At 34.3% G+C, this 9,169-nt stretch overlaps 1 protein-coding gene across 1 annotated transcript in view; it reads right to left on the bottom strand.

The window, feature by feature from the left end:
• Nucleotides 1-466: 466 nt before the first annotated feature.
• Nucleotides 467-9,169, bottom strand: part of LOC110103387 (60S ribosomal protein L19-3-like) — an 11,566-nt gene continuing 2,863 nt past the window's right edge. Inside the window, exon 2 of the mRNA XM_020832077.2 lies at nt 467-988. Within this exon, the coding sequence (XP_020687736.2) occupies nt 467-988 (522 nt within the window). The remainder of the gene's footprint in view (nt 989-9,169) is intronic.

Here is a 9,169-nt window from a genome sequence, read left to right as displayed (position 1 = left end):
AAGTTTTTTTTTCTTTGAATAATTTGAAGTACATATATATATATATATATAACTAATTTTTTAGTAATTCCTCTCAACCATTAAAGGAATCAAATTTCACACCACAAGAGTGATTAGAAAACTATGATAAATGGTCTTATTACTGAGATATGAGGACAAAGTTTGAGCGCCTATTTTTATGAATGATGTGTTTTAGATTTGAGTTCGTAATGAAGATAGAGAAATAAGTCGAAAAAGATTATTAGACTTTGCTTTGTACCAGAACTCCATGTTTTTTTAAAGGTTTGTTAAAGGATGGGGAAAATATCAAAAATATCTTTCACATAATCTAGACGATTAGGAACTATGAGTTCTTAAAATATTTTTTTTCCATGTTTTAGAATATCATTTCACAAGTACCGTGTTAATTCTTAGCTTCGCTTCTTTCTTTTCTTGGGGAGAGAGCCAGATAATTGAGCTATAGCTGCTACTGTATGTGGTTCTTTTTCTCCAGGGACCTAAGCATCTGAGCCAAATGTTCCTCATTTCTAAAAATCTTATTCTCCCTGCTCGCCTTGCTCTTGGCCCTCTTGGCTTCAAATTGATCAAAAAATATCTTTTCTTTTTCCTTTTCTCCAGTAGACTTGTGGATACTCTCCATCAAAACTCTCTTGTTCTTGAAAACATTACCTTTCACCTTTATATTCATATCATGGCACATGTGCTTATCAACTTTCTTAGCTTCTTGATATTTCCTAAGCGAACACCTCAAAACTCTCGTCCTCCTCATCCATAGAACCTTAGTGGGCAACCTAGACCCCCTAGTACCCATGTTCTTACAATATCTAGAATGGTGTCCCATCCTCTTTTCTTCTGCCATGCATCTAGCATGTGATCTTGAGTTAATCTTTATAGGTTTCTTAATAATAAAACCATCATTTAACAACTTCATAATGTTTTGTGGAGAGTTTGCAATGGATATCTTGCTTACCTCATTAGGGTTGATCAGCTAGACTATCCCCATTTTTTAAAAAGAAAGTCCTCATATAAAAGTTTAAGAATCCACAGTGTTCAAAACTTTCACCAAACTACATTTGATCTATTAGTAAAATAATGGAAATTCAAGAACATGACAACAAGCAGGATCCAAAAACAAACAATCATTAACTCTAAATTCTCAAGTATTGAGAGAATTTCTATTTGCTTGTTTTACATTCTTGCAACTTGTAAAGTTTTTATGATTCCAAATATTATTATTTTAAAGTTTTGTTTTATCCTAACACTTTTTAGAAGAATTGTTTTTGCTCTTGTGTGGACTAACATTTCAGGATAATCGAACTCCAGACTAATGAAGACTTCAAATCAAAATTCTGCATGAGATAATTTATAAAATTGAAGCTTGTACTTTTCATTGTATTGAGTTTGAGAGGGAGTGATTGTAATTAAGTAACTTAGTACACACACACTTGGGAAGATCTTTAAATTTCATACTGATCATACGGAACTAACCATGTTCGTACGGGACGAACCATGTTTGTACGGGATGATCAAGTCAGTCATCCCCTCGGAAGAGCAATGGAACGAACAGGAAGTAAGAAAATTTTTTTATGTCCTGATAGTCCAGACAAATTTTTCTATTTATCTCAGGACGAAATGCTCTCTGGAAAATTTTTGATCAGATGAAATCCTATTCATGCAAGGACGAAGTGCTCTCTGTAAAAATTTCATCCAGACGAACTTCAATTCGTCCCAGGATGAAATGCTCTCTGGAAAATTTTCGTTCACACAAAATCCTATATTCAGGCCAGGACGAAATGCTCTATATAAAAATTTTGTCCAAACGAACTTCAATTCGTCCAATGATGAAATGCTCTCTAGAAAATTTTCGTTCAGATGAGTTCCTATTCGGCCTAGGATGAAGTGCTTTCAATAAAAATTTCGTTCAGATGAACTCGTATTCATCCTAAGACAAAAATGTTTTATTACTTCTAATTTTGATAACTTCCTGCAGTTAGTCAAACTAACCCATGGTATAACTGTTCGTACCGGATGAACTTAGTTCATACGGGACGATAATCAGGTACGGAGTCAGTTTGTACCAATATACATTGGGTTCGTATGCAACTAACTTAAGTAAGTTCATCCAGGACGATCCACGATCGTACGGGACGATCCACTATATGCAGACTTGAATATCAGTAATTTTTGGATGGTTTTTTTGTGTCTTCTTATATAAAGTCCAATTAGAATTGCCTCTTAATCTTTTTGCCTATTGATCTTCGTGCCAACTGAAGGGAGACTCAAGGAGTGAGTGTGAGAGAGTGTTTAAAGAAGGATTTTTACTACTGGAGCGTGAAGGTTTCACTTGGTACTCAAAGGTAAGAGTCTCTAGTTGTGATTTTTGATTACTTCACTCTTTTCTCTCTTCCTTCTAGATTTCTTGTGAGAAGATCTGTCAAAGAGATTCGGTTCTCTACCGACACTTAGAGAGTGTGAACAGCCGAAGGGTTCTTTGCCCACACTTGGAGAGTGTGAACAATTGACGGGTCCTCTACCCACACTTGGAGAGTGTGAAAGGATGAAGGGTTCTCTGCCTACACTTGGAGAGTGTGAAAGGAAGAAGGGTTCTCTGCCTACACCGGGAGAGTGTGAAAGGACGGATGGTTCTCTGCCAACACTGAGAAGAGTGTAAAAGAATGACGGTTCTCTACTGCACTGGGTAGTGGTGGAAGAGAGTTTTGTAAAGGCTTCTCCGCCTTGCTGTGGGTGCAAAATGAGAGTCACTAGTGGTATTAGTGCAATACTCGGAGGGTGCCTACGGGGAGTGGATGTAGATCGTGTTTGATCGAACCACTATAAATCTTGTATATTTTTATTTTCCGCAGCCTTTTATTTTTTATTGTTTTAACTTGTGGTTGAAAAATCTCTTTTTATAAAATTCACTAAAGTTAATTCTCGGTTTTAAAATTTTAAAAGAGGGATTAATTTTTAATTACCAATTCACCCCCCTCTTGGTTAGCCACTGGGACATAAGCTTAGGTTAAACAACCTAATTCATATTGAACATGTTTCAACAAGTGGTATCAGAGCTTTGTTTCACAATCATAAGTTTAGACTTCTTTTTTGATTAACGTAGATGGCTATATTTGGAAACCAAAATACACCCGAGGGTTACTCTATAACTAGACCTCCATTATTCGATAATATTCCTTTTGATTTTTTGAAAAAATATGCATGTCTACTTTTTTACAGTCACTTGATTAACGTATGTGGATCTTAGTTCATGAAGGGTATACAAAACCAACTAGACTACTTGATGAAGTTAGAGTTGAAACACCTTTTATGGACTGGACAGTAGAAGAATGTGACTTAGCATAACTAAATTTTAAATGTTTGAATAGTTTCTTTTGTGCACTTAAATCAGAAGATTACATGCGGGTTTCTATTTGCAAGAGTGGAAAGGACATATGGGATAGACTTTATATAACTTATGAGGGGACTAATGAGGTTAAACAATCTAGACTTAATATCTTGTTGCATGATTATGAACTTTTTCGCATGAAACCAAATGAATCCATTTCTGATATATACACAAGATTCACACAAATAGTTACCTCTTTACATGCATTGGGTAGGGAACTAACTAATCCTAAAATGGTTAATAAGATTCTTCATTATTTTCCTACTGCTTATGACACTAAACTTACTGTAATTACAGAGTCTAAAGATCTAAACATTTACTCTATTAACAATCTTCTTGGTTTGCTAATTGCTTACGAGCAAGGAGTTAGTCAAATAAAGATTGACACAAGTGAACCACGAAGGGAAAAGAATATAGCACTAAAAGTGGAGGAATCTGAGAGTGAACACTCACAACCCGAGGATGAGATGTCATCCCATTAAATACTAGATAATTAAGAAGCTTTCTGAAGAGGAAGCAGAATAGACACCAGCAATGGAATCAATGTAAATTTAATAGGAATGTCAATATTTTAAATGATGTTATTTGCTATGAGTGCAGGAAACTTGGACATATTAAGACAGAATGCCCAAAACTCAAAGCCACTCATAGCAAGGAGAAAGTAGAGGAGAAACAAATTGTGAGGAAGGGAAAGAAGAAATTCCAAAGAGCTTTCTGGGCAGACTCTGCTTCGGACTCATCAGAGACGGAAAAGGTATAGGAAGTCACTAATCTGTGCTTAATGGCTGATAATCTTGATCAGTCAGATCAAGAAAAGATATGTGACTTAACTTATGATGAAATTTTTGAAGTTTCTAAACACATGCTGATGCATATAGGAAAATGAAGAAAATGCATATTAGTCTGAGCTTAGAATTTGAGGAACTACAAAAGGAACATGAAATCCTTAGGAAAGATCATGCATTAATTGATGACAACCATATAAAATTACTTGATGAGTTTGATGACTTGAATAAAAATCATGAAAGTTTGAAATCATCTTATGTAGAACTTGAAAAAGAATTTAAAAATTTTAAGGATGAATCTGAGAGCAAAATTTATAGAATCAATTATACAAATCAAATTTTGGAAGATATGAATTCATTTTACAAATTAACGATAAAAGCTCTCTAGGATAATAGGATACCCCCTAAACTTGAAGATTTCATTAATCTTATTTTGTATCCTAAATTTATGTAATTCCTAAATAGACAAATGAATAGTAGAAGACTTATGAATCCTTTTCCAAAAGTCAAATGTAATAATTGTGGACTAATTGGACACATAGCTCACACCTGTACTTTGAAGAAAAAAACTTATTTGGTATGAAAACCTAAACTGTATAAACCTAGACATATCATACATGTATCTCTTTATAAATTGCTAAAAGGGGAACCCAAACTTGTTTGGGTTCCCAGGTTTAACATTTGATTATCTTGTAGGGTCTCTCTCACACAAGACCTTGTGAGAGCATATGGTACCTGGACAGTGGATGTTCAAAGCATATGACTGGAGATACTGCACAATTCATATCGCTAGAAGCCAAGAGTGGAGGCAATGTTACACTTGGAGATAACACCACAAGGAAGGTGGTTGGGTCAGGTATGATTGGAAATCTTAAGATTTTTTACATTGAAAATGAGTTATTGGTAGAAAGCTTAAAACATAATTTGTTAAGTATAAGCCAGCTATGTGATAAAGGATATTATGTAAAATTTTTTCCTACAAGCTGCATATTAAGCCAAAATGAAAATAATGTTTTGAATGGTATAAGAGTAAATAATGTGTATATGTTAGATTTGAATTGCATTCAAACTCCTAGTGCTTTTTGTTTAAAAAATATTTCTGATGAATCTTGACTTTGGCATAGGAGACTTTGTCACTCTAGCATGAAAAACATTAGGAGGATTTCCCAAAAGAACCTAGTGAGAGGTATACCAAAATTAGACTTTACTAAGGACTACCTTTGTGATGCATGTCAATTAAGAAAATAGGTTAAGTCATCTTTTCAGTCCAATAAGGATCTTAGAACTAGTAAACCATTGGAGATTTTGCATATGGATCTTTTTGGACCAGTTGGAACTGAAAGTTTAGGAGGGAAGGTATATGAATTTGTAATTGTGGATGATTACTCTAAATTCACATGGGTTAGATTTCTATTTCATAAAAGTGAATCATTTGAGGAATTTAGAAACTTTTCAATTTAGATTCAACGTAAGCTAGGATGTGAAATTATGACTATACAAAGTGATCATGGAGGAGAATTTGAGAATGAAAAATTTGAGGATTTTTATAAGGAGAAAGGAATTGATCACAACTTTTCTGCACCTAAAACCCCTCAACAGAATGGGGTAGTCAAAAGAAAGAACACAATATTAATAGAAGCCGCTCGAGCCATGTTGGCAGAATTCTCACTTCCTAAATATTTTTGGACTGAGGCAGTTAGCACTATATGTTATGTTCTGAATAGGGCGAATGTGAGATCTAAATTAAACAAAAACACCCTATGAGTTGCTAAAAGGAAGAACAACTAATTTGTCACATTTGCATGTTTTTGGTTGCAAGTGTTTATTCATAACAATAGAAAATCTGTCTTAGAAAAATTTGATCCAAAATCAGATGAAGGAATTTTTGTATGATACTCAAGTGTTGAAAAATCTTATAGAGTATTTAATAAAAGAACTTAGATAATCGAGGAGACCACACATGTTGTATTTGGTGAATCTGAAATTTTGGATGAGCCAAATGTTGCAAAAGATGAGATTGAGATTAACTCCCAAAAGATTGTTAAAATAAATTTGGAAGAAAATTTGAAAGAAAATTTAGAGATAGAAAACCCTTTGCCTAGAGATTTGAGATTTTCTAAAAACCACCCAAGGGAATTAATAATTGTTGAACCTAGTGAGGGTGTAAGGACTAGGCGTGGATTAAAGAAAGAAGTCAATCATTCAGCCTTCATTTCAATAATAGAACCCACAAATATTGATCAAGCACTTTCGGATGAGTTTTGGATTTTGGCTATGCAAGAAGAGTTAAATCAATTTGTAAGAAATAAAGTTTGGGAATTAACAACAAGGCCAAAGGATCAAAGTAGTTGGAACTAAGTGGGTATTAAAAAATAAAATGAATGACTCAGGAGTAGTAATTAGAAATAATGCTAGATTAGTTGCTAAGGGGTATAATCAGATTAAAGGGATTGATTTTGAAGAGACTTCTGCCCCTGTAGCTAGACTTGAAGCAATTAGCAATTAGGGTTTTGTTAGCCTTCGCCTGTTTTAGAGGATTTAAACCGTACCAAATGGATGTAAAAAATGTCTTTTTAAATGGGGTAATTCTGCCAACATTTCTGATCCTATTTCGCTATTTTCTCTCCAATTTTTTCTCTGATTTGGTCTCTCTTTCATTTGTCCTTTCCAATTTCCTCTCATGGTCTCAATTTTTCCTTTTGGTTGATATCTCCTCGTGGTGTGTTTTCCATGGGGAATCAAACCCTTTAACATTTGGGTTCAGGAATCCTTCCAAGTCTTTTAGGGAAGCCTTGGCTGATGATTCTTTGTTGCAAGCTTTTTCCATTTTAGTTCATTCCAAGCATAAAGGTTTACCATCCCTTTGGATTACATAAGAAGAGTTCCTCGTATTAGTTGTGTCATTTGAATACACTATTGTCATTAAATTTTTGGTTAGGCATCTTGAGTTTGATAATATAATGAAGTTCTTTTTTTGGGCTAAAATTACCCATTGATTTCTCTGATTCTTTGTTTGATCCTAGACATGTGCTCTTCAAACTCTCAAATGATTTGGATTATAGCAGGATATTTGCTAGAAGACTTTATTATGTCAATAATTTTTTTTTTTTATGAAATTGATTAAGTGGTCTCCTCTATTTGACATCTTGTTTGAATCCCCTATTGTCCATAATGGGTTATCTATTCAAGATTTGAACCCGCATATATTTACTCATCACCTTTTATATGGTTTGGGTTTATTATTCGGTCGCACTTTACAAACATATAATGCAACTGGTTCAGGATCCCTTCCTTCTATGGCACGTATCATGGCTGAGTTGGATATCATAAAATAATATCCTAGTTCTATTTGGGTAGGACCTAAGAAGTATGGTTTTATTTAAAAGGTTATCATGAGTGATTTCCCAAGTTTTTGTGATCACCATAGAGCTTTGGGTTATAGTAAAATGGAATGTTTTTACCTTCAACCACACTTGAGGAAATGGAACACTAACAAACCAGCTAATTCTAATATTCATGCTTCGCAGGATATTCTTCCATAGCCGAATACTAATGTTGGAGTTCCTCATTTTGTTTCTCCTATTATTCTGCAAGATAGCTTGCCTGACATCACTGAGGTTCCAACTCCGGTTATGTTATCGGTGGCAAATAATGAAGGTCAACTCATTTCCCCAAACAATAATCTTCAGCAACCTTCTTCTCCTCTGGCTGAGGCAATGGTAAAGTTGAATTTTGATAATGAGACCAAACATCTTATTTATTATATCTTCTACACCCATTTTATGTGATGAATCTTCCAAAGAAAATTTTGATGGTGTTAACCTCTTGGTTGCTTTGCCAGCTATTTTTGATACTAAAATTAACAAATTAAATCATGTGGGGGATGCTAATTTATGAATATGATCATGTGTATGATGCTATGTTGTTTAACCCTTATCGTAACCCCACTAATCGTGGTGCTGATGATGGGCTATTTCATAAAACTGATATTTCCAATGAAATGGATGAATCTTCTAATGGCGAGCCTATTTTTGATATCTCAAATTCTAATTGGGAAGAAGGGGATATATTCAGATGTGGATGTTCTTTCAAAACTAAAATACATCTAAATTTAAAGCTAGAAATAGTTCTTTTGATGACTTTGAAATAGCATTGGATAAGAAAAAGAGAAGAAATGAAAATAAAAAGTGGTATGACCCGTTGGTATTTGTGGGGGATGCGGGGATGTGATTTGTGGTAAATTTCATGTTTTGTAGGAAGATGTTATTTTGGATGTTGTTCAAGTTGATAATGAGGTATTTATTTGTATGTCTAGAAAAAATAAAAAAAAGTCTAAAGGTAAAAAGGTGGTGTAGAATTTTAAACACATTATTTCTAACTTTACTCATTCTAAAACTTAATGACCCTTTTAGGTTGTGATGTATCTGTCAGCCGTGGTAGGTATTTTTTCTTTAGTGTCTGTGGTTGGGTTCTCTATTTCTTGCCTTTTGGGTTTGGTTCATGGGCTTTCCCTTTGTATTGACTTTTCTTGGGTTTTGTTTTGGTGTTATGTGGTTTTTTACTTTTGATGTTATCGGGTCTAGATTAGATTGGATTTGGTGGTCGTTCTGAGGTTGTGGCATTGTGGTTATGTCCTAGTTTATTATTTGTTCTGGGTGTTGATTGTTGGTGGGGTAGATTCTCTTGCCTTCCAGGTATGCTGAATGTTGGGTTCTACTTCTATCTCTTCTCGCTCTATTTGTTTGGGCTCCTTGTCAGGTATTTGTTGTGGCATTTATTAGTTTTTTATGTTTGGTTCTTTCTATTTTGCTGGCTTCTCGCATCTATTAGTCAACTCTTGGTTCTATCTTGAGTTAATTGCTATTTTATTATCCTTGTGGGATTCTATGATGTTATCTCTTAGTTTTTTTTTCCTTCTTCCCTTGGCTTTTCTAACTACATAGGATCATTTGCTCATCAAGTTTGCTTTTATCTCTTGGATGTA

This window comes from Dendrobium catenatum, unplaced genomic scaffold (genome assembly GCF_001605985.2).
Source record: "Dendrobium catenatum unplaced genomic scaffold, ASM160598v2 fragScaff_scaffold_1056, whole genome shotgun sequence".
NCBI classification, from domain to species: Eukaryota; Viridiplantae; Streptophyta; class Magnoliopsida; order Asparagales; family Orchidaceae; genus Dendrobium; species Dendrobium catenatum.
This window is presented reverse-complemented; position numbering and strand designations above follow the sequence as displayed.